The 25,433-nt window shown below is 43.5% G+C and overlaps 1 protein-coding gene across 2 annotated transcripts; it reads right to left on the bottom strand.

Annotated features, from left to right (window-relative positions):
* Positions 1-1,031: 1,031 nt before the first annotated feature.
* Positions 1,032-24,876, bottom strand: HMGCS2 (3-hydroxy-3-methylglutaryl-CoA synthase 2). Of its 2 annotated transcripts, none has more exons than XM_061409091.1 (10): positions 24,710-24,876; positions 19,208-19,662; positions 15,383-15,508; positions 14,632-14,796; positions 12,732-12,897; positions 10,131-10,301; positions 8,782-8,888; positions 8,052-8,177; positions 6,699-6,807; positions 1,032-1,477 (listed from the first exon to the last, which is right to left on the bottom strand). In XM_061409091.1, the coding sequence occupies exons 1-9, from the start codon at positions 24,811-24,813 to the stop codon at positions 6,701-6,703; spliced, it is 1,527 nt and encodes a 508-aa protein (XP_061265075.1). In that variant the 5' UTR covers positions 24,814-24,876; the 3' UTR covers positions 1,032-1,477; positions 6,699-6,700. The 2 variants fall into 2 exon arrangements, with proteins under 2 accessions (XP_061265075.1, XP_061265068.1); XM_061409084.1 differs by having other exon boundaries at positions 6,696-6,807; positions 24,710-24,875.
* Between the last annotated feature and the right edge of the window lie 557 nt (positions 24,877-25,433).

The raw sequence follows: 25,433 nt of genomic DNA, 5'->3' as shown, positions 1-25,433 counted from the left end.
CAGGGAGCACCTGGAGAGGGACTGGGAAGGGAGTCAGCTGATGAAGGCATAGTGATCACGCTGGGGTTTATCTTGGATTTTCTGGCACCTACTGTGAAAAGAACAACAGGCAGAGAAGTCCAAGGGGTAGAGGGGCGTGGGAGGAGCAACTCCTTCCCATGTGCTCAGTGTCCCGTGAACCCTACAGCTTCCCTCCCATCCCCAGCCTTCCACACCCCACCCCCCAGCCCCAGAAACCATCTTCTCTCCTCCACAGTGCCCCTTTCTCGCTGGGATGGTGGAAGAGACTCTTTACAAGGAAATAACTTGATGCCTCCCATTCCCCTTCTCAGTTCCATCCCCTCAGTCCCAAGCCATTGCTATTTTACAAAAAGATTCTAGATGAAGCAGTGTCCCAACTCAAGGGAAACAAAAGATCCTCTAATGGAAAAATTTCCTGCTAGGTATTGAAATTTTTTTTTTTTTTCTTGGCTGGAGGAGCCAAAAATATAACCTATTAACCTCTGACCTGTGTTTATTTGTGCAGAAAACACTGTCAAGGCATGAGACCAAGGGACTTTGATCTTCAGCTCCTAAAGTCAACTTTGGCCCTTGTCTTCTTGTCTGCTGGCTCTGTGAGGTGCCTTTATTTATTTGGCTGTGCTGGGTCTCAGTAGGGGCAGAGGGATTTTCCGTCTCTGTTGCAGCATGGCCTGGTAACTCTCAGTTGCAGCAGGTGGGATCTAGTTCCCTGACCAGGGATTGAGCCCGGGCCCCCTATATTGAGAGCATGGAGTTTTTTGGCTGCTGGATTACCAGGGAAGTCCCTGGTAAGGTGTCTTTAGATTAGGTAAGGAAGCTGGGAGTGGAGGTTGTGTTTCAGCCTGCACCTCTCAGCAAGTGGAATTGAAAGGGCGAGAGGGAGGGTGTGAGGTGAGTGCTCAGCAAGCTCGCCGCTGTGGGGGTGCGTGTGGAGAGTGGGACCTCAGAGTCTGGAGTCATGACAGCTGCTGCACTGTTTGAGTCCTAGTTTCCAAGAAACACAGGAGGCATTCTCTGCTTCTTTGCTTTTTAATTGTTATTTTCACTTAGTACCAAACATGGAATTTAGAAATTCACAGAAAACCCTAAGAAACAAAGACATACCAGCATGGAAATGTAGTAATAACAATAATGACAAAGCTATAACAAACGAGAGGCGAGTTATCTGGATCTTGAAGGAGACAATGGACCCGCCACACTTTCGGTCTGTGATTCAAGGCTGAGTCTCTCCTCTGTCCCGCCACCTCTTCAGAAAGGGCTCTGCAAGCCCATGACAGTGATTGCAGCAGGGAAAGGCAGAAGGACCCATTCAGGATGGCCCCTCACTCTATGGGGCCAGTGTTTACAAGGCTGCTGTGTCCAGTGCAATCTATTTACCAGCTAAGAGTGGGGGCTTTATACAGTTGAAAGAGGGCAGACGTTCTGTAGCACTTTTCCCAGGAAACTCTCCACGTATCTGTAAAGTTTAAAGAAACAAAAGAAGGACATCAACCACGAGTCTCACCCTGGGCAATCCCATTCCCACATCTGCTCCTTGCCCAAGGCGGGCTCCCCTAAACTGCATCCCTAGGTCTGGGTGTTCCACTGCCCCTTGTGGAATGGAGTATTTCCTCCCACATCAATAAGCAAGGATGTCACAGTCATCAGCGACTCCAGCCTTCCAGGGCACTCAAGAAGGAGAAGAATGCCTGGCAGACACCAGGGGAAGCCTACAGGGAGCCCTGAGGCACTCAGGATGTGAAAACACAGGATACAGGCCCCAGATATCTGAGATGCATATGAAAGCAGTGATCTCAGTAAGCCCGGACTCTTACATCTTCCCATACACAGAAACAATAGAATGGGAAAGACCAGAGATCTCTCCAAAATAATTAGAGATACCAAGGGAACATTTCATGCAAAGATGGGCACAATAAAGGACAGAAATGGTATGGACCTAACAAGCAGAAGATATTAAGAAAAGGTGGCAAGAATACACAGAAGAACTATATAAAAAAGATCTTAATGACTCAGATAACCACAATGGTGTGATCACTCACCTAGAGCCAGACATCCTGGAGTCCGAAGTCAAATGGGCCTTAGGAAGCATCACTACAAACAAAGCTAGTGGAGGTGATGGAGTTCCAGTTGAGCTATTTCAAATCCTGAAAGATGATGCTGTGAAATTGAGGCACTCAATATGCCAGCAAATTTGGAAAACAGCAGTGGCCACAGGACTGAAAAGGGTCAGTTTCATCCTGATCCCAAAGAAAGGCAATGCCAAAGAATCCTCAAACTACTGCACAATTGCACTCATCTCACATGCTAGCAAAGTAATGCTCAAAATTCTCCAAGCAAGGCTTCAACAGTATGAGAACCAAGAACTTACAGATGTTGAAGCTGAATTTAGAAAAGGCAGAGGAACCAGAGATCAAATTGCCAACATCCGTTGGATCATAGAAAAGCAAGAGAATTCCAGAAAAACATCTACTTCTGCTTCATTGACTACACTAAAGCCTTTTACTGTGTGGATCACAACAAACTGTGGAAAATTCTTAGAGATGGGAATACCAGACCACTTTACCTGACTCCTGAGAAACCTGTATGCAGGTCAAGAAGCCACAGTTAGAATGGGACATGGAACAACAGACTGGTTCCAAATAGGGAAAGGAGTACATCAAGGCTGTATATTGTCACCCTGCTTATTTAACTTATATGTTGAGTACATCATGCAAAATACTGGGCTGGATGAAGCACAAGCTGGAATCAAGATTGCAGGGAGAAATATCAGGAACCTCAGATATGCAGATGACACCACCCTTATGGCAGAAAGTGAAGAGGAACTAATGAGCTTCTTGATGGAAGTGAAAAAAGAGAGTGAAAAAGTTGGCTTAAAACTTGACATTCAAAAAACGAAGATTATGGCATCTGGTCCCATCACTTCATGGTAAATAGATGTGGAAACAATGGAAACAATAAGCGACTTTATTTTCTTGGGTTCCAAAATCACTGCAGATGGTGACTGCAGCCATGAAATTAAAAGTCGCTTGCTCCTTGGAAGAAAAGCTATGACCAACCTAGACAGCATATTAAAAAGTAGAGACATTACTTTGCTAACAAAGGTCAGTATCATCAAAGTTATGGTTTTTTCCAGTAGTCACATGTGGATATGAGCGTTGGACCATAAAGAAGGCTGAGCGCCAAAGGATTGATGCTTTTAAACTGTGGTGTTGGAGAGGACTCCGGAGAGTCCCTTGGACAGCAAGGAGATCAAACCAGTCAATCCTAAAGGAAATCAGTCCTGAATATTCATTGGAAGGACTGATGCTGAAGCTCCAATACTTTGGCCACCCGATGCAAAGAGCTGACTCATTAGAAAAGACCCTGATTCTGGGAAAGACTGAAGGCAGGAGGAGAAGGGGACAACGGAGGATGAGATGGTTGGATGGCATCACCGACACAATGGACATGAATTTGAGCAAGCTCTGGGAGATGGTGATAGACAGGGATGCCTGGCATACTGCAGTCCATGGGTTGCAAAAAAGTAGGACACTACTGAGCAGCTGAACAGCAACAACAACAATGCATAGAAAAGTGCTAAATTCCTTAACTTGGGGTATCTAGTTTCTTTTAACAATAATCTCGATGTTCCGGCTGTTGCCCTTTGTTTTAAAACACATCTACATAATCTGGCTCTTCTCTCACCTCCACAGAGTGGTTCCCTCAGCTTTACTTGAGATGCTGTCTCCTTCACTTGAAGTCCCCCAAATTCCCACTGAATAAAATGTAACACTCAACTTTTAGGTTGTAGCTATTTTTTAAGTCAACACCCTCTAGCAACAAACCTAGATACCTGAGTGCCCTGAGCCCAATGCCCCAGGAGCCAAGGTTGCAAGATGGGCAGGGTCCCCACGACATGTCATGTCTGTGAAGGGAGAGCAGACTGGGCAGTGCAGAGCCAGAGCTCCACAGAGCATCATGCTGACATAAAATCTGTGTTTCAGCTAACATCTCATGGTGTAGGCTCATTGTTCCTGTGAGACGAGGATGAGCCCCAGCTTTTCTCTTCATAGATGCAATGCTGCCTGTGGGCCGGGCTTCCCTGACAACTCAGTTGGTAAAGAATCCGCCTGCAATGCAGGAGACCTGGGTTGGGAAGATCCCCTGGAAAAGGGAAAGGCTACCCGCTCCAGTATTCTGGCCTGGACAATTCCATGGACTGTACAGTCCATGGGGTCGCAAAGAGTCAGACACGACTGAGCAGCTTTCACAACCTTGTGGACCAGGAGACAGAGGGAACCTGATTTGGAAAGTCTCCCTTGAAAACTCCCAATTGTCTCTCTCTTTCTCCCCTCTCTCTCTGTTTTTGTTGACTGAACTAGCTTGATATAGTTAATGACTCCCTCTTCGCCACTGACTTGCCCTTAAGAATCATAGTACAAACATACAACAGAGAGGCAAACAGTTGACTCCCAGCTAGGGCCAAAGTCTGAAGAGTCTGCTTGTGGAGCCTGCTGCCTGGCCTGTCGGCCCCTTTGCCCACCCTGCCTCGCCCGTAACATCTTAGGCCACACTTGAACTGCCCCACAGAGGCCGGAATGCTGGCAGTGGTTGGGAATGAACAGAGGACACGCCTTATCTGCAGTTCCCTTTTTTATCTGGGTATCTCATTTACTTGGGACTTCCTTCTCTTTCCCTGCTCCCTACCCTGACCTTGGCAAGCCTTTTTAGTCTTCCCCCTTCATATCCCAAAGTAGGGGGAAAAATTTAAAAACCAGAAAAACATTTTGCACAAAAGAAATTGCTTCTTGCTCTTCCATTCTGCTTATCTTACCAGTTTGGAAGATAAACTGAAGGCAGATTCCTGGGTAGGTGAACTACAGGATTCTAATTCCCACTCTTTGATTTTCCTTTAAAATGTACCATAAAGAATTCTCTTAGTTCTCTTCCTGACTCAATTCTCCTCCATCAAACTCTTCTCTCCTCACACCCCTCCCCACTTTCCCCCAAATCTCACTGCTTCCCCCCAGAAGAAATCGCACGAAGGAGGGATTGCTCACAGCCCTTTAGCCTAAGGCTCTCTCCAGCTGGCTCTTCCAGAATCCCCAGCATCTGTTACCTTATGAACCTGTCTCCAACACACTGGTGTGTGCCTTCTCTGATGCTATTCACCTTTGTTAGTGACTTGCTCCTTTGGGACATTACTTTGCCAACAAAGGTCCGTTTAGTCAAGGCTATGGTTTTTCCAGTAGTCATGTATGGATGCAAGAGTTGGACTGTGAAGAAAGCTGAGCGCCAAAGAATTGATGCTTTTGAACTGTGGTGTTGGAGAAGACTCTTGAGAGTCCCTTGGACTGCATGGAGATCCAACCATTCCATTCTAAAGGAGATCAGCCCTGGGTGTTCCTTGGAAGGAATGATGCTAAAGCTGAAACTCCAATACTTTGGCCACCTCATGCGAAGAGTTGACTCATTGGAAAAGACTCTGACTCTGATGGTGGGAGGGATTGGGGGCAGGAGGAAAAGGGGACGACAGAGGATGAGGTGGCTGGATGGCATCACCGACTCGATGGACGTGAGTCTGAGTGAACTCCGGGAGTTGGTGATGGACAGGGAGGCCTGGCATGCTGCGGTTCATGGGGTCGCAAAGAGCAGGACACGACTGAGCGACTGAACTGAGCTGAACTGAACTGCCCCTTTGGAGTACTGAGTTCCACAGTTTCAGGTTCACAGCCCGCTTCCCTTTACAGATGCTAATTTTGTTTCTATCAAGCTTCTAATTCTGCCAACCTTCATATCAGGAGGAGATCAGATAAACAAGTTGACTCTTTTTTCAGATTCAAGATTTAAGGACATGCCCCTCCCCCAGCGTTTGCCTTTTGTAGGCACAGAGCCCCGAGAGTTGTACTTGGTCATCATGGTGCAAAGTCCCCACCTCTGGTCATTTTGAAAGCTACTGATAAATGGAATGTTGCCTGTCATATGAGTAAACAAAGGATGTCACAGTGTCAGAGACTGCAGCCCTCTAATGTGAGCCCTGAGGAAACTTGGGAAATCTTGTGATATCTAGCCCTAGATAGCTGAGGTGTATATCAAAGGAATGATTTCAGTGAGCCCATACTCTTGCATCTTCCCATGTGCTGAAAAGCCAGAAAAGTCGGAAAAGTGCCAAGTTCCTTAACTTGGGATATCTGGTTTCCTTCAATTAGCAATAATCTTTTGAAGTTCAGACTACCTACCTTTCGTTAAAAAATTTCTATATAACCTGGTGCCCCACCCCTCATTGCCTCCCAGCAGCTCTCTCAGTTACTTGAGATGCTGACTCCCGGACTTGAAGTCTTACAAATTCCCACCAAATAAAACATAACTCTCAACATTTAGGTTGTGAATATATTTTTTTAAAACTCTCTGGCTTTTATGCTCTCAGAATTCCATCTGTTATATAACACAGGGGACTCAGCTAGATGCTCTGTGATGACCTAGGTGGGTGGAATCGGGGTGGCAGGTGGGAGGGAGGTCTAAGAGGGAGGGGATATATGTATTGATAGAGCTGATTCACTTTGTTATACAGCAGAAACTAGCACAACATTGTAAAGCAATTACACTCCCAATAAAAATACAGAAGAGTGAAAAAGAAAGACTTGTATTTGTTGAAGAAAAACTTTAAACCACTAACACTCGAAAATTTCACTCACCACCTTTAGACGGGACGCCGGGCGTACTTCCGGCGATACAGCTCATCCACTCGCTCCAGGTACCAAGTGCCTGGGAAAAGGCTGTTCTTATCACCAGGTGGTGAGAAATTCACTGTGGAACCAGAAGGGAGGTAGTATTCACAAAGGGCTCTATGGGGCTGAGGAAGAGAAAATGGTAACTAGAGCTTCATGTGGCGCTCTCCTGGTTGTGCTATAAGGGGTGGTGAGGTCGCCTTGTCTACACCCAGCAGAACTCTGGGCTAGCAGAAGAACCAGAAGCGGCTGTCCTGTGGCTAGTACCTAAGACTTGTTGACTAGAAACTTTATTATAGGATATGCCGCTTTCCTACAGTAAACAGGCCCTTCTTCCATTGAAATCGTCATCATGTCCTTCTACCAAAGGCACCGAGCTTGAGGGGCACCCCAGAGCATACTGTTTTCTAATAGACACTTCGTTCCTAGCCCTGAGTTTTCCAATTCTGATTCTCTGTAGTATTTCAAAGCTTTGTCCATTAACATTCATTTCAGAGGCCTTATTTTTATTTTAATTGTCTTCTTTTTTGGTCTAACATGTCCCCGGTTCCAGATAAAAACTGACTAATTACTAAGTTTATGGGTTTTTTTTTGGAACATTCTCAGTTCCATAACTTCAGTCTTCTTTTCAGTGCAAATCATGGGTCCCAAGTTTTGCTTGAAAAAATATGGTTACCCTGGTTTTAAAATCACCATTTGGTTTCTCCAGTCTTAAATTTAGCTTTGGTTTACTTTTCCTTTGTTGCTTTTTAGGGGCAGTATTTTGTTTTATATTTGGTAAGGAAAGGGGGCAATTGGAAGGAAATGGTAGTATTTGCCAATAACATCATTAATTAATTCATTCATTAATCTCTGGCAATCCTGCAAAGTGTATGATTTTAGAAAGGAAGCAACTCAGAAAAGTTCAATAATTTTCTCAAAAATAGAGGGCAAGTGTCACAGGTCAGTTTAGACTTGGATTTCTGGCTCCAAAGTCTGGGCATTTTCAACCATTGCTTAGATACCATCAATATTTTCAAAGCCCATACACCTGGCTTCCCTGGGACTTCATTGTCCAGTATGTATCCTGTTTTGGGTGGCTATCTGTATTTTGTACTGGGAAGCCACATGCTGCCTCCTACCTCTTCCCAACTCTGCCTTCTGCTTCCCCACTCAGTCTGTCCCCCTATGCACCAAACGACCCTTTTTCCCAATCATATATCATAGAAATCATCACTCTCACGTGCTATATTCTAGACTTCTGATGAATTCCTGACACTCAGCTACTGGCATAGAAGCTGAGAAAAATTGCCTTCTCCTCTCTTTCCACCTTTTTTTCCTTACTCTTGTGGTAGTATTGTTCTCTTTGGTTCATTATTTCTGTGAACTCCTCAGGAGACACACGCTTCCGGGAGGCAAGACGTTTCTGCAGGTCTGATGTACTGGATACCAGCTTCTCCAGCGGGGAGCCTGGGAAGCAAAAGCAAGACCCGTAAACTTACATCATTGTCATCACTGCTACCAATCACGAGTCCAGTATAGAGTCAGCTCCGTGGGAGCTGATGCTCCAAGGAAAAGTGCTCAGTGTATGGCTTAGAATGTCAAGAAATGATCAAGATCATCAAACACAGCATTAGCAAAACTAAGGCAGACCTTCATTTAGTCAAGGTGTATCCCATTTAGTATTTTGATGTACGCCCTTGATTACATCCATCATAAAATAATCAGCACATGTTTACTGGATATCTCAAACCCATCAACTTCTCTTTAACCAGTTGTAATCAAACCATGACTACCTCTTGCCTAGACTATTTGTTGAAACAAACTAACTGGTTTCCCCATATTCACCTTTGTTCCTCAACAGTCTAGTCTCTAATCAGTAGCCAGGGAAGTTCTTCGAATACATAAAATAGACAAACTTATTCCATTGCTTAAATCCCTTTAGGGCTTTCCTTTGTTCTTGGTCACAACATAATTCTGTCAAGATGGGAGCTTTAGTAGTGGTGAAGCAGAAAATGGTTTCTTTTACCAGATGAAACTGGCCAGAAGTGCCTGAACAAAAGACTGGACTCACCCGGAGAAGCATCCTGGGACACCCGGAAAGAAAAGAAACTTGCTGCCAAACCAGAGCCATAAGAGAAGGCACCGATCCTGGAGCCAGCCAAGTCTTGGGCAGAGTGACTGCAGGGAGAGAGATCAAAGCCCAGAAAAACACATCAGCGTTATATTCTGCTCTGCAAATAAACCACTGATCTAGTCAGCCCCTTGCAACTAGAAATGGGCTCTGGGCACTCTGCACAAAGAGGGAGTTTTGGAAGATCCTAGGAGTGGGCCCAAAAGGAAGAAAACTCGCCAAGAGGAGAACAGCTAAAATCCAAGATACTGAAGTCACAGTGAGCACAACAGAATTTCTGGAATATAAAAGGAACTTTTCCCTACCTGTGAAGACAAGACGAATTCAGTGAACTCTGAAGTTACCTCCAAGTAGGGGTCAGACCACTGGATTCACCTCAGGGCTCCCATGTTGACTGGCAATGCTTCAGCAGTTGTAAATTTTTAAATTATCTCCTTGTTAGTAATAATCTGAACAAGTCCAATCATACATGTATATATTTTTTCTTATGTTATATACATGTACTATATTATAAGTATTTCCTTATAAACTCCACAAAATTGAATATCTATAAAAATAAAAACTAACACTGGGGCACCTGCTGAGCTTTTACTGTTTTAATTGCTTTTGACATTTAACATTCATCAAAATTTTAGATGGTAGGTATTGTTATTACACAAATTTTATAGTTGGGAAAAATGAGGACCGTAATAGTCATTTTTCCAAGGTCAAAGTTAGTAAGTGGTAAAGAGGTTTGAACATAAATTGTGGGCTCGAAAACTAGACTCTCTTAATCACAATGCTTTACTGAGTACAGACATTTTAAATGGATGAAATAAAAATATGCATAAAAATTCTCCTATTTTCTTGATATATCCAAATAGATCTTGCACGCCTGCTGGCATGACACATGCATTTCAGTTTGGAAAAAGCGTTAGTCGTGTCCGATGTATTGCAAACCCAAGGACTCTAGCCTCCCAGGCTGTTCTGTCCATGGAGTTCTCCAGGCAAAGATACTGGAGTGAGTAGACATCCCCTTCTCCAGGGGATTCTTCCCTCCCCAAAGATCACACCTGGGTCTCCTGCATTGCAGGCAGATTCTTTACCATCTGAGCCACCAGGGAACCACTGTTTAATACTGATGGTCGATCTACCTACACATACACCTTTGAAATACATTTCTTTCATTTTCCTTCCTTCCTTCTTTTTCTTTTTGAAAAAATTCTGTACGAGTAAAGGAATGAAACTTGGTTGACCCTTCAGACCAGAGGCCAGATTTAAGAGGAGGTAGGGACAGATGCAGTACTCACTGGGCCAGAAGTGAGGCCAGGCATCCATATAGGGATGAGGTGTACATATTCCCGTTGTACGTGGAGAGGTAGAGGGAGTTCTTGGTTTTCTTATTGAACATGTTCAGAGAGGCTTTTAGAAATGCTTTATCTACATCCTTATTGGTGTAGGTGTCTTCCAGCTTTAGTCCCCTGTGAGGCAGCCAAAGAAACAGGCCATGTGAGAAGCCACATGAAGGAAGAAGGCAGCAAGCAGAAAGTATAACCGCTACTGGAGAGAAGACTTTGGAACACATGTTTTTATTATAGAATATTCGGAAATACAGAAAATATAGAGGAAGCATCACTAATAGTCTTGCTGCTCAGAGAGAAAGCATCAGTCATAGTTTTCTTATGGAATCCATTCCAACTTTTATAGTCTGTTGAAAAATAAAACCATGCTATCCATTCTGTTTAGCATGCTTTCTTAACTAATTTTCTTTATATCATGAAATCATCTCCTTTAGCATTATTTTTAAAGACTGCAGAATAGACCGTGATAGGATGTACCCCTCTTTAACCAAACTCCCCATTTCTATCCTCATTAGCTGAAGCAGTGAATAGCTACATGTTATTTTTTTTTTCATGAAACAAACATTTTTTCTCCATTAAAAACTTTTTTATACAATTTAAAAAAGTTATTGTCCATTTACAGTTATTACAAAATGTTGGCTATATTCCCCATGTTGAACAATACATCCTTGTAGCCTATTTTATATCATTGTATATCTATTGGAGTGTACTACTGATATCTGTCTGTGCTCAGGCACTCAGTTGTGTCTGACTCTTTGTGACCCCATGGGCTGTAGCCCGCCAGGCTCCTCTGTCCATGGGGATTCTCCAGGCAAGAACACTGGAATGGGTTGCCATGCCCTCCTCCAGGGGATCTTCTGACCCAGGGATGGAACCTGCATCTCTGGTGTCTCCTGCATTTCAGGCAGATTCTTTACTGCTGAACCACCAGGAAAGCCCGATATCTAGCTGATGGAATAGTAATCCACTGTATATCTAAACCAAATCTTCAATCGTTCATCTATTGATGGACACGGGTTGCTTCCACATCTTGGCAATTGTCAATAATACTGATCTGAACATCAGAGTGCAGGTATCTTTTAAAAAAATTTTTTTTCCAAATGTATACCCAGGAGTGAAATTTCTGGGTCACGTGGTAGGTTTTTTTTTTTTTTTTTTTTGAGAAATAACTACATGTTCTTTTAAACAGGTGAAATTACTGAGCCAAAGTTATAAACATCTTTAAGGCTTTTGATTCGTGTTTCCCTATTACTCCCCCAAATCCGTCCACTATTGCTCATTTTCTCATAGCCTTAGGTCTGGGTATTCAAATTTTTTAAAGGCTATGTAAAGAAAACATTGGGCTTCCATCCTAGTTCAGTTGGTAAAGAATCTGCCTGAAATGCAGGAGACCCAGGTTCAATCCCTGGGTTGGAAAGATCCCCTGGAGAAAGAAATGGCGACCCACTCCAGTATTCTTGCCTGGAGAATCCCCAGAGACAGAGGTGCCTGATGGGCCATAGTCCATGGTGTTGCAAAGAGTCAGACACACTGAATGACTAAGCATGCACATAAAGAAAACATTGTTTATATGCATTACTAATGGGCATGCACATTTAAAAATATGCATATGTGCATTTCTTCCCTGAGGAAATTTCTTGTCCATATCTTCTATTTAGTGGGTTTATCTTATTACTGATGAAACTTTCATATATTAAAAATATTAGCCTATTATTTTTGGTATATGTTAAAATTTTTTCCATGGGGCAAGTCTTAGAAGTAGTGTTTGTACTAACTTTGCTGTTTTGGCTAGTTAATAGCAGGGTTAGCAGTAGTAGTTAGAAATGGGGACAGATGTTGGTAGAATACTCTAAAACTTGAAATGAGAGGATACCAAGAAGAAAGGGAAAGATTCCCTTCCCAGTGAGATCTGTTTGTGTTGGTCTCTTTTTTTCTAAATGCCTTGGAGTATTGCATCAATAAACAGCGTTCTCCCTGCTTTATTGACATCCAAGGAGGGGGAGTATGCTGGACTATCCCTTTTTCATAGATGAGGGGGTGGAGGCAACAAGTTAGACATTCTTTAAGGCAATGGCAAGTGAGAATGAGACCAGGCCTTCCCCAAGTTGCCATCCTGCACTGTGATTATTTGCTTCTAGGTGTTTCTGTACAGACTGTGATATCCTCTAGGCAGGGAGCATGGAGTCACACCCACTTTTATGTCCCTAGAGTTTCATATGATGCCTGACACACAGTTGATATTCATAACATGTTTATTGCCCAAATGATTTAGGCACACTCCCTTTCCCTTTTTCTTATTCTCTGAAACTTTTTAGTCACCTGATTGACAGGTGCCAATCTGTCTCCCTCTGCTCTCTGAGATACAAGGTGAGGTCCTTATGTAGACAATAACCCAGTAACCCACACGAGGACTTGATGTCATTTCTACTATGTTAGAGGATTGCTGTTTTTACCTCACAGGAGTGACTAGTCGTCCAGGTTCAAGGCATGAGGAAGCCCCTTCGTTCTCACCCCTCATGAGCCTCTAGGCTCCTCCTGAAGAGGACTCACCTGAAGGCCTCCAAGCCCTTGTAGATGCCAGTCTGTGTGTCACCACTGGCCAACAGGAAGTCATTGAACATCAGGCGGGCCAGGGATTTCTGGACTAACTTGCAGAAAGGCGTGTGAAAAATCATATACTGCACATCATCGAGAGTGAAAGGCCGATCGATGCCAGCTGGAAGAAGAAGTATGAAAGCAAGGATGCCGTGTGTGCTAAGGCCTCCCAGAGAACGAGCTCCTACCTTCAGTGAACACACAGTTTGTTCATTTTACAAGCATTTTACTAAGCACTTTCCCAGGTGGTGCTAGTGGTAAAGAACCTGCCTGCTAACATGGAGATGTAAGAGATGTGGGTTCAATCCCTGGGTCGGGAAGATCCCCTGGAGGAGGGCTCAGCAACCCACTCCAGTATTCTTGCCTGGAGAATCCCCATGGACAGAGGAGCCTGGCAGGCTACAGTCCACAGGGTTGCAAAGATTTGGACAGGACTGAAGTGACTTTGCATGCACACTATAGGAAAAGAAATAAATGTTTTCTTCCTTTCTGCCATTGCCAACTTCTGTGACAGATAATTCCTCAAATCAACCTCATATTGTATTATTTTCTCTATTTTCCAGAGGAGAAAACAGGGTCTCCAAAATACGAAGCTAAGTTACATGTTCGAGGTCACTCAGCTTGAAAACAGCTGATTTTGGCTTTAGGTTCCAGTGTCTCTGTCTCTACACTCCAGACCTTCTTTCACTCGAAAGGGAAAAGCAATGCGCTCTCTGCCCTTAGGAAGTTAACAATTTGGTGCTGAGATTCAGAGCAGCATTGATCAAATTCCATACAAGAATGAGGGGTAAAATTAAAATGTCATGAGTTCAGAGGGTGCCAGAGCAATTGTAGTGGTTTAATTGCTAAGTCATGTCCAACTCTTTGGGACCCCATGGACTGTAGCCCGCCAGGCTCAGCTGTCCATGGGATTTCCCAGGACAGAATACTGGAGTGGGTTGCCATTTCCTTTTCCAGGGAATCTTCCTGACCCACCGGTTAAGTCTCCTGCATTGCAGGTGGACTCTTTACCGTCTGAACTACCAATTAGCCAGTAGAAATTTTACAGTGGGTGGGCAGAGGCTGAGAGGTCTAAGTTGACTCCTTTCTCATGGGGGCAAACTGCATCCCACCCAGCGCAGTGGAAAGGGCCAAGATGCTTTAGGCCACCCCTAGAGCATCCGTGCTCTGATGCTTCAGCACATGCCTTTTCCCACGCTGAAACCTGCCTTTTTCAGACCCAGCTAGGCATAGCCAAATAGGTAAGAACCCTTTGTATTTATTTATTTTTTAAGGTAGGTAAGTTTCTCGGTATTTTTAAAATAAGATTTGTTTCTTATCTGATTATGAAATTGGCGCATATTTTTTAGCAGGAAACTTCAGAAACTAAAGGTGAAAATAAAATTAACTTGCAAAGCTACCATGCAGAGAAAGAGATTTACTGATAACACTTAAGTATATTGAAAATATAGGTAAGAATTTTCAACATCAATCAGACTTTAAAAGGTGGCAAACTATAAACTGAGTCAAATCACTCCTGACTTCAACAGAAATGAATCCTAGCATCCACAAGACATGGTCACTCTGACTCACACACTACCTTCCTGGGTGGCTGACACCTACAAGCTTCAGCTATGGCTTAGGGTTGTTTACTTTCTTTCACTCAGTTCAAGTTAAAGGCAATTTCATATTTGACTTTGGATGACTTCCAAAGGGACTTCAGCCTAGACCCAGGAAAGCATGTAAGTAGAAGATATGAAATAATTCTCTTGAGATCATTTGCAAAGGAGAAAAGAGTCCTTGTCTTAAGAGTTTAGGACACACTCTCAGCCTCATGTAAGTAGTGTCCGTGACTTCGGCCCTCTGAGCCCCATACCTTGCTTCCACTGTTTCTCGATCTTTTGACGGTAGAATGCGTAGCATTTGTCCAGGGCCCGTAAGTAGCACTGGATGGAGAGCTTCCCATCCACCAGTGGGTACTCTGAAGTCACATCTGGTTTGTAGAAGTCGTACACATTCTCCATGTGGGTTCCTCTAAGCCCTGGTGAGGCACACAGAGGGATTCAGAAACTGCACAGTGCAGCCCACATTGAGCAGAGAGGGTGGGAAATCCCTGTACAAGCAACCCCCTGGTCTTTATCTGTCTCATGCCCTAAGCCCAAGGCCTACTGATTATCCCTCAGGTGTTCAAAGGGAGTTAATTAGATGAATGTCTTTTTATAAGTGAGATGTATATTTCTATTTCCACACCTATATGGGCTTAAAGAAATCTGGAACAGACTCCAAAAGTCTCAAAGGAAAGCTCTTACTTTATATCCAACTATTTTCTTTTATTTTCAGTGGTCAGTTTAGCTCCCAAAGGGTCCTTGTCAGCAGCACAAATGCCATTCAATCCAAACACCATTATCCTGATGTGTGATGGTATAGATGAAGCCACCTTGATCCTTCTCTTCCCTTTCTCCCTGCCCTCTGCTCCCCAGTCTAGTCTTTTGAAGGCAAGCAGTTTCATCCTCAAGTCCATACTTCAGCCCTGAATATTCCAGTTGGAATTAAGAGCTAAGAGCTAAGCATTTGGCCATGCCATGCAGTCCCCGGGTACCGTGCTTACTGTACAGTGTACTACGAACCTCTCTCGAGGACCAGAGGGGCCTCAGGCCCAACCAGCATTGCCACAGCTCCAGCCCCGCCTGTGGGGCGAGCGTTACCACTGGGGTAGACTGCGATGTCCCCACAGACCACCAGTGCATAGCGACCTGTAAAGAGAAAAGAAATAATTATTATTACTGCCAAATCTCCAGTAGAGTGAAAGTCTCCTCTATGCCAGGCACAATTTTAGGTCCTGGCAATACATCACTGAACCAAAATAAAAATTCCTACCCACGTGAAACTTACACTCTAGTGAAGTGTAAATGACATTGGAAATGCAATGTCAAAACTCAGTGTTCTCTGACTCAAGCTGTAAAAATTCCTCATTTATTCAACAAAAAATTCATAAATCAGCACTTTTTAGGTTTGTACTCTTTGTAGTGCTATAGTGGAAATTCTTTCCAAATCACAGAAGGCCAAAGGATGGGAAGGAAACTAATATTTGAAATCCTAGACACCAGTTATCTTCAAACAATCCTTTAAACAATCCATTGAGTCAGGTAATGTCCACATTTGTAGAGGACGACATTGCCTTCCAGAGAATTTAGGTAATTTGTCTAAGGTCACCCATTTAGTGAATATGGAATTTTGTATTCAAACTCAGTTCTGACTGGATCCTAAACAAGGTGCTTTGAAAAATCGAGTACCACTTTCTTTGTGAGAAGAATTAATGTTCAGAAGGCAATGGCACCGCACTCCAGTACTCTTGCCTGGAAAATCCCATGGACAGAGGAGCCTGGTGGGCTGCAGTCCATGGGGTCGCTGGGAGTTGGACACGATTGAGCGACTTCACTTTCACTTTTTACTTTCATGCATGGGAGAAGGAAATGACAACACACTCCAGTGTTCTTGCCTGGAGAATCCCAGGGACGGAGGAGCCTGGTGGGCTGCCCTCTGTGGGGTCGCACAGAGTCGGACACGACTGAAGCGACTTAGCAGCAGCAGCAGCAACCACGTTTAATGTAGATGATCAATGAAACTACTTCTATAATAGGCAGATGATTATTCAATAAATAATTGTTGTCTTGAGTATTAGTTGTTACTTCTTCATTTAGTACTGCTTGCTCCTAAACGTGGGTATGTGGAAAAGACATGGCAGTACTTTTAGTATTCTTCCTAACCTGTCAGAAACAGGTATCTCCTCTTTATAGACAAAGGAATTGGGGCCCAGAGAACTTAAGTCACTCGCCTAAAGTCACACAGCTAATAGATGATGGGATAAGGATTTAGTCAGAATTCCAACCCACATTTGCTGAAACCCAAGAATTTTCTGTTAAGACTGTTTAACCACGCCAACAAAACAGTATTTTTTCTCCCCAATTTTATATATATGAATATAAAAATAATACATAAAAGTATAAGATAAATATATAATAAACAAACATAATATATATAAACAAAATTTATATGTTATATAAAATTTGGAAACTCTAGAAGAGTATTTATTAATACAAGCCATTAAGGAAGAGACCAGTGAATTTGATTATCTAAAAATGAAAACCTTCTATCAGAAATACAAAAGACAAACTGGTGATGTATTTATAATACAGCCAACAAAAAATTATTTTCCTTCATAGATAAATGTCTCATCAGAAAGGTATATAATAGGAAAATGGCCAATAAACATCATAAAAATATCAAAATTCTCTTATAATAAAAGGAAAATCAGTGATACTATACTTTACTTATTAAGCTGACAAAGATTAGAAAGTTTGAAGTTAGTACATTCCAACAATATATTAGTACTTTTTGAAGAGCAATTTGGCACATTCTATCAAACTTTTTAATTAAAAGATCCTGCAATTCCATTTCTAGGAATCTATTCTTACAACATATAGTTATGAGCATGCAAAGCTACTGTCTTAAATATTAACACTTTTTATAATAATTGCAAAAAATATACAACAATTTAAATATCCATCTATATGGGACTAAGATTTGGTGTACCCATCAATAGAATTTATAATGTCTTTTAAAAGAATGAGGTAGACCTTATATGTATCTAGAGATATCTATAGAATAACCTCTAAGACATAGTAAAGATGAGGAATAATGTGTGCAATGTTAAAAAATGAATAGATAAGTATAGGCTTACAGGTACATACATAGAAAATTCCTGAAAGAATCCATGGAAACTATGAGGATTAAATTCTGGAAATTGGTAATGGGGTAGCAAAATAAATTTTTTCTTTACTTTGAACCCTTTTGTCTATCTATGTACACACACACATATATACATATATGCTGTAGGTTTCATTTACCTTCATAATAAAAGGCAAGGAAAAATGAGGTCTCTCAGGTAGTTCAAGCCAGTACCACTCTTTCCTTCCCTCATACCCTGCTGTCTCTTTGGAGTGGTTCAAAACTTCTTGGTGCACTCCAGAACCACCTGCTTCCTTTGAAAGGTCCCAGGTGGATGGTTGGCCATTTCAGAAGCAGAAATCACATCTACACTGGCCTTGTCTGGTCTTGGAGGTTGCCATTAGGCTCAAACTTAAATATGCTTTTTTGTGAAAGTACAGACTAACAATTCACTTCATAATGTTTGTTTAATATTTTTCCCAAGAAGATAACAGATTAAAGAAGGATGCATTTGCAGCTCTCTCCTGTGGAATACACAACCATTCAGCAGAATCTATTCATTTGAAATGACATGCTTAAAGCTGATAATGCCCCCAAATATAGGCTCTGATTCTTCACTAAAGGCTGGTGAGTGTCCCTTTAATTTGTATTCTCTAACCTAATGCTTGGTTTGACAGATTGGTGGTGTTGGTAGTGGGGTTGCTGGAGAAGTAATAATACAAATACCAAGCAAGAGCACTATAAGGACAGATTTGAGGATGTAGAGTCTGGAACATCGCAAATCAATGGAACTATTAATGGTGAGGCCATGCAGGGCAATCGGAAAAACACTAAATGGGTGTGTGGAATTGTACTGCCTTGCTGCACGAACAGAGAAAAATCCTTAAACTCTTCTTGGCCTCTATGTGGAGTACTGGATTAGATAATCTCTAAGGTCCCCACCAACATCAAGATTTCATAATTAATTTTTAAATTAATGCTTATTATGGTTTCTAAAGTTTTAAGTTCTAGTTTCCAACGTAGTAAATGGAGGGCCTTGTCTGTCCAGGAACTGTTTTCTCACATCTCCATTAATACCATGTTTAATCCTATCAGCCCTGGAAAGCAGGTAGGCAAATAAAAACTTCGAGTCTCGCAGAGGTTAAGGGACTTGTCATTAGTTACTGATAAAGCTAGGTTTCTAATTCTCCTAGGAACCAGGTGAGGGAGAGAGGGTAGAAATACCCTGTGTCATAGTCTATCCTGTGATTCTTTGGGTCTATTTTTACCAGGGTGCTTTCTCCTTAACACCTACACTTGTTTAAATCTTTTAACATCACCAATCTCTTTGTCTCTTAGAGACTTAAGAGAAACCTTAAAGAAACAGGAACACTGAAGTGGGAAATACACTGAATTTGGTTTGGTTTCTTGTTCCCGCCACACACAACATGTAAATTATTAGATTCTCCATTTTTTTTATCCATAAAACAGGTATGATATCCACTTTCTAGGGTGTGATGAAGACTCAGTGAATAGCTATGTGAACATGCTCCCTGAGTAACTGTAAGAAACCATCCAAGTCTGAGGGGTTGATGTCACTGTGGTTGTTGGATGATCACAACAGCTGTGTGTGTGATGTATCCTTTCTTTGGTGGATGAACCTACCCGGGGAACAGAAAAGCAAAACTGAGGCTTCAGCATCTACCCCAGCTCGCTTCTTACATAAGGCCTCTGGCAGTACATACCATCCCAGGAGCTGGATTCCATCCAGTTGGCAGCATTGAAGAGGGAGGCAGTGCCACCGTAGCAGGCATTGGTGGTATCTATGCCCTCAATGTCAGTGTTGCCTGAATCCTGGAAGAGCTCCATAAGCACTGTTTTGACAGCCTTGGACTTATCGATGATGGTCTCAGTGCCCACTTCCAGGCGGCCCACAGAGTCCCAGGGGAGCTGCGTGCGCTCCATCAGCTGTTGCACCACCGTCAGGCACAGGGAGTTGACATCCTCCTGGACTGAGCAGAAGCCCATCTGGGTCTGGCCCAAGCCCACGGTGTACCTCCCTGCCTCCACTTTGTTAAACTTCTCCAGCTCTGTTTGGTCCACATATTGGGCTGGAAAGTAGACCTCCATGGCAAGAATACCCACATCCTTTGGCCAAGTATCTGTTTTGGCCAAGGGGACAGCCGGAACTGTAGAAAAACTGTAACAGAGAAAACAATCAAAATTCCATGAATGGTCTCTAGCTAGTTTCCTTAAAAGACAATACAGCAATCATTTCATTCATTTTTAAAAATATGTTTTGAAGATATGAGAAAGATACAAATTTAGGATTGTTCTATTTTTAGCAGATGAATACAAATTTAGAATTTCTGTATTTTTCTGTTTAATTTACCCTTTTATCCTTGGTAACTGTCCCTTTGGTATTTTTATGGCTAAATACATGTGGAACAAGCAAAGGCTGTGGGAATATAGAAGGCTGACAGGCAAATTCTATTTTTTCTTTTTAATTTTTGCCTATACCCTGTGGCATGTGGGACCTTAATGCCCCGACCAGGAATCAAACTCACACCCTCTGCCTTGGAAAGCAGAGTCTTAACCACTGAACCCCCAGGGAAGTTCCAAGGGCAATTCTGAATGGAAACAGAGAAAAAGTGGAGAAAGGGTCAGTAAGGAGGGAAGAGATAAACTTTCTTTCCTGGACCCGCCACCCCTTTTCAATCTGGATTCCTAATCCGCCTGGAGATCTGCAATTTCTCTTTCTAGCTAGCAGTAAAGAACACACCAAGCACATCTTCCATTGTTTCATATAAAAGTACCTGAAAGCTGGTTACTTTAGAAATATTCTTAATTTTCCAGATGTTGAAAGCAAGGCAAACATTGGTGAAGTGTTATGCCCAGGGTAACTTCTTAGTCTCTCATGTGTTAGAAATATTCTGCCCTGGGTCTTCCCTTGTGGCTCAGTGGATAAGAATCCACTTGCCAATGCAGGGAACATGGGTTTGGTCCTTGCTCCAGGAGTATCCTTCCTGCTGCCCAGCAACTAAGCCAGTGCCTAACTACTGAGCTTGTGCTCTAGAGCCCAGGAATGGAAGTTACTGAGCCCACAGGCTGCGACTATTGAAGCTCCAGTGCCCTGGAGCTTGTGCTCCGCAACAAGAGAAGCCACCGCAATCAGAACCTTGCTCACTGCAGAGAAGAATAGACCCCACTCACCACAACTAAAGAAAGCCTGAGAGCAGCAATGAAGACCCAGTGCCGCCAATAAATGCATGAATCTTTTTTTTTTTTTTTTAAGAAATATTCTGTCCTTTCAGTCCTGAGTGCCGCCAAATTCCTTTGACTTGCATCTGGCTACAGAATTCCTGATGGTGGAAGTGATACGACGGCTCTGCAGGCTTATCAGTTTAGCTCTATGCCACAGAAATTGTAGTTCAGATGGAATGTATCCATCCATCATCCTTAGGACTCAGGGCTTCTCTTAACGCCAGTTTTTCTGTAACACAGGTCATTTTGAAGAACTGCTGGGAGGCAAAAAGTGGATCATGTGATCACAAGATAGTGAGTCTACGTGATAAATGCTTATTCCCATCAGACAAGGGAAGATCGAAGTTTAGTTCTCTGCCCTATTTATTTGGTGCCACTCAAATAAGTGGAGTCTATACTCTCAAATGTTTGTGGAGGAGCTCCCAGTACTAGGAACTAATAGCTAGCCAGATCTCAGTCCTGTGCTTGACTGGATTTCCCCTCATCCTCATTCTCTCTATGTCTTCTCTAAGCTCACTCCATTCCTCTCCCCAGTGAGAAATCTCAAGTATCAAGGAAAGGTTCCAAGAATAAGTCTCTTGGTAACTTTTGTAACTGTCTTTGTAGAAGATTATTACTTGGAAATAGATTCCAGAGCCTTGAAGAAAAGATGTAGATGTTTCCAGAAACATAAGAGTACAGGAGTTAAGAGTATGCATCTAATCATGTACTTTCTGTAAATGATAATACATATATATATGCATTAATATACAATATTTGTTGTTCTCTTTCTGATTTAATTCACTCTGTATAACAGACTATAGGTCCATCCACGTCTCTACAATGACCTTATTTCATTCCTTTTAGCTGCTGAGTAAAGACCCTGATGCTGGGAAAGATTGAGGGCAGGAGGAGAAGGGGATGACAGGATGAGATGGCTGGATGGCATCACCGACTCAATGGACATGAGCTGGGTAGGCTCCGGGAGTTGGTGACAGACAGGGAGGCCTGGCGTGCTGCAGTTCATGGGGTTGCAGAGTCGGACACGACTGAGTGACTCAACTGAACTGAACTGAATATTTATAGAGAATGGGCTTGTGGACACAGCAGAGGGTCAGGGGAAGGAAGGTTGAGACGAACTGGGAGATTAGGATCGACACATACACTACCATATGTATAATAGCTAGCTAGTGGGAATGTGCTGTTTAGCACAGGGAGCTCAGCTCTGCACTCTGTGATGACCTAGAGGGGTGGGATGGAGCGGGGTGAGAAAGAGGCTCAAGAGGGAGGATATATATGTATACATATAGCTGATTCACTTCATTGTACAGCTGAAACTTACTCAACATTGTAAAGCAATTACAGTCCAATAAAAAAGAATACTATAAAGACACAAACATAGAGAACAATATATGGATACCAAGGAGGAAAAGAGGCATGGGATGAGTTGGGAGATTGGGATTGACACCATTGAAACTATATATAAAATAGATAACTAATGAGAGCCTACTGTATACCATGGGAAACTCCACTCAATACTCTATGGTGATCTAAATGGGAAGGAAATCCAAAAAAGAGAGTATACATGTATGTGTATAGCCAATTCACTTTGCTGTACAACAAAAACTAACACAGCATAACAACTATACGCCAATAAAATTTTTTTTAAATAAATAATTAGAAAGCAAACAATAGCTTTGTTTAGTCTAAAACTGGTTTTGTTCTGGTGTTGCTTGGTTCAAGAACATGCACCAAACTTCTTTTTCTTTATTCCCTCTCGCTTCTTTTGTGTCTCAAAATTAGTTATTACATGCTAGACACTGTGCCATGGAGGGCTGTGGGGGTGGAGGGAATGGGAAGAAAGAAGGTCAAGGTTCTTGGGAGCCTCCTCAACCAGTGGGAGGAATGAGATAAGCACATACATACTATGTAACCCAGCTGAGAGTCAGAATGTGCTAAAGGTCACAGAAAAACCCACAGGAGTTCAAAGGAAGCAGAGATCTGTGTGTGGGAGGATCAGGAATGGTTTCAAGGAAGGGACTAGATCTGAAGTCAACCTTGATGCGTGAGTCGAGTTTCTGCTGATGAAGAATTGGCAGGGGGGCTACAGAGGCAGTGCCATAGCAGGTGGTGATTGACCAGGTGAGGATACCTGGAGCAGAGAGTGAAGGGGAGCAGGGGGATAACACAGGAGAAAAGCAGGTGGGGAGCCATGAAGTGGAGGGCACAGTTCTCCCTTAATTTTAAAGGTGGTGAAGCCCTCCGGGTTATGGAGCAGTCCTTCTGGTAGATTTAGAGCCGATGCAGGTTGGGTTAGAGGGAACAGACACACAGAGAAAAGGAGAGCCATAAGGAGCACTCTTAATACCCATCAGGCCATGGAAAATGGGTTGAACCATGCGTACACTAAAAGGGAAATGTGAACCCTGATTCCAAGTGTTTGAACCCAGCAGGTCAGAACTGGGGCAGGCTGGTGAGGACTGAGGTCTGTCTCCTGGAGGGCAGCCAATGATTGCTTATTGAAACAAGCAAATATACGTCAATCCCTTCCTCACAAATGCAAAACCAGGTTAAATTCTGGGACATTTGGCCTGTATGCAGGGGGTGGAGGAGAGCATGGAGGAAGGCGGGGAGTCATGAAGAAAATAAAAAGTCTAGGGAGTGTCACCTCCTACCAGACACATCCACACACCCAGGTTCCCTTAGTACCCAGCGAGGGAAGACCCTGGACCATTCATGGAGGGCTTTCCATGTGGAACTAGTGGTAAAGAGCCCACCTGCCAATGCAAGAGATGTAAGAGACACGGGTTCGATCCCTGGGTTGGGAAGATCCCCCAGAGGAGGGCTTGGCAACCTACTGCAGTTTTCTTGCCTGGAAAATCCCATGGACGGAGGAGCCTGGTGTGCTTTAGTTCATAGGGTCACAAACAGCCAGACATGACTGAAGCTACTTAGCATGCACACACGGCAACTTCCCTGGTGGTCCGGTGGTTAAGAATCTGCCTCCCAATTCAGGGGACACATGTGGTCCAGGAGGATTCCGCATGCCATGGAGCAAATAAGCCCGTGTGCCACAGCTACTGAGCTTTGTGCTGCAAATACTGAAGCCTGTGTACGTAGAGCCCATGCTCCACCAGAAAAGAAGCACCACGATGAAAAGCCCACTCACCGAAACTAGAGTAGACTCCGCTCACCACAACTAGAGAAAGCCCACACCCAGCAATGAAGACCCAGTGCAGTCAACAAGAAAAAGACGCAGTGCGGCAATAAATAAATGAGTAAATAAATATTACAAATCTATCCAAGGAACTTGATGTAGGGATGGGAGGTAAGAAAAGGCTAGTCCTAAAGTACAGTGGATAGTTTAGGCACCCTAGGGTGCTAGTGGTTGCTGTGTGACATCAATGCTGGGAGACTGCGAGTACTTGGGCCAAACTGGGAGAATGTTTACCAAGGAAAGGAGTGTGTGTGTGCTCCTGGGCACAAGCTCACTGCACACACACAGGCAAACTCTGATCTTTTACACTCATGTTCCCCTTTCCTTAAATCAGAGAGCGGAGAAACACCTTCTTATCCTCAGTCCATTCTGAATCTGGCTGCAGTGACTTGCAGCAGCTGGTTTTACTAACACTGCAGTTGAAACAGCATCCTGAAGGTCTCAGCAGGGCTTGGGTGAAAGGTGAAAACAGTACCAGAGAGGAGGATGCCGTGGGCCCTGGCACTGATATTTCTACTGCTTTGTGCCTCTAGGGGAGTAAAACGTGTTGCTGACATCAGCAGGGGCAGAGGTTTGATATCCTGAAATTCTGTAAACAGACCTGGGCTGTCTGTTTAGAAATGAGGTAACTGAGACCTTGAGAGGTTAACTTGTTTATCTAAGGCTGTGCCCAAGACTTGTCAACTTTTGACTGGGATTCTAATGAGCCCTCATGCCTCTCTTTTACTGGTTCCTCACCGCTTCTCCAAGAGTAACCCGTGCAGTCCTGGGGACCAGTGAGGCTCACCTGGGGTGGGCTGCTGGGAGAAGGCGGGCAGGCAGGAGGGAAGCTTCTTGCATCACTCTCTTCACTTGCAACACCTGCCTCACTGGAGTCAACAGCCGCTGCATTTTCGGAGGAGTGAGCAGAAAGCCAGCAATTCACAGTCCTCGGGGGAGATGCCCAGCGGTGTTGGTTTGGGCTTTATAGATCCCGGAGACTCCTGCCTCCGGAAGCCCTGCCCCTGCTTATTGAGGCTCCATGGCTTCTAGAACTAGGCAAAAGGTCTCATTTAGAATATGGGCGAGTCAAAGAAAAACACCATCTCTCCAACATGTACATAGCTGCCCTGCTTCTGGGCATGTGTGGGAAAGGGTGGCACTGACCCCACCTTTTCTTGGGCTCTTGCGGCAGCCTTGGTTATGCTCAGCCACCTCAGGAGGCCATGGTGCTCCTTGTAACACATCCTAGGGTACCCCCACCTGGTCTGCCTCGAACCCTTGTCTGAATTACTCTCACTTGGCAGTCCAGGAAGCTCTAGTGACCTGTTATTATTGTGATGGCCAAATATTTCGTTCAGGTTTTTCTGTAAGATGTTATGGAAACCCCAAATGGACTTTTTGGTCAACCCAATCTTTAAAAGTAAAAAAATTCATTCACTTACTTATTTTTTGGTGGCACTGGGTATTCATTGCTGCTGGTGGGCTTTCTCTAGCTGTGGTGAACAGGGGCTACTCTTTGTTGCGGCGCG

Source organism: Bos javanicus, chromosome 3 (genome assembly GCF_032452875.1).
Source record: "Bos javanicus breed banteng chromosome 3, ARS-OSU_banteng_1.0, whole genome shotgun sequence".
Lineage (NCBI taxonomy): Eukaryota > Metazoa > Chordata > Mammalia > Artiodactyla > Bovidae > Bos > Bos javanicus.
The sequence above is the reverse complement of the archived record's forward strand: the minus strand, read 5'-3'. Positions and strand labels throughout refer to the sequence as shown.

Bases quoted from the DNA above. Each gene is read 5' to 3' on its own strand.
- HMGCS2 (XM_061409091.1), bottom strand. From the start codon at position 24,813: ATGCAGCGGCTGTTGACTCCAGTGAGGCAGGTGTTGCAAGTGAAGAGA. The intron at 15,509-19,207 runs GTATGTACTGCC...TTCTCTTTACAG, and splicing joins GGAATCCAGCTCCTGGGATG to GTCGCTATGCACTGGTGGTC. The intron at 6,808-8,051 runs GTAAGGAAAAAA...CTGGTTCCACAG, and splicing joins AGAACAATACTACCACAAGA to TGAATTTCTCACCACCTGGT.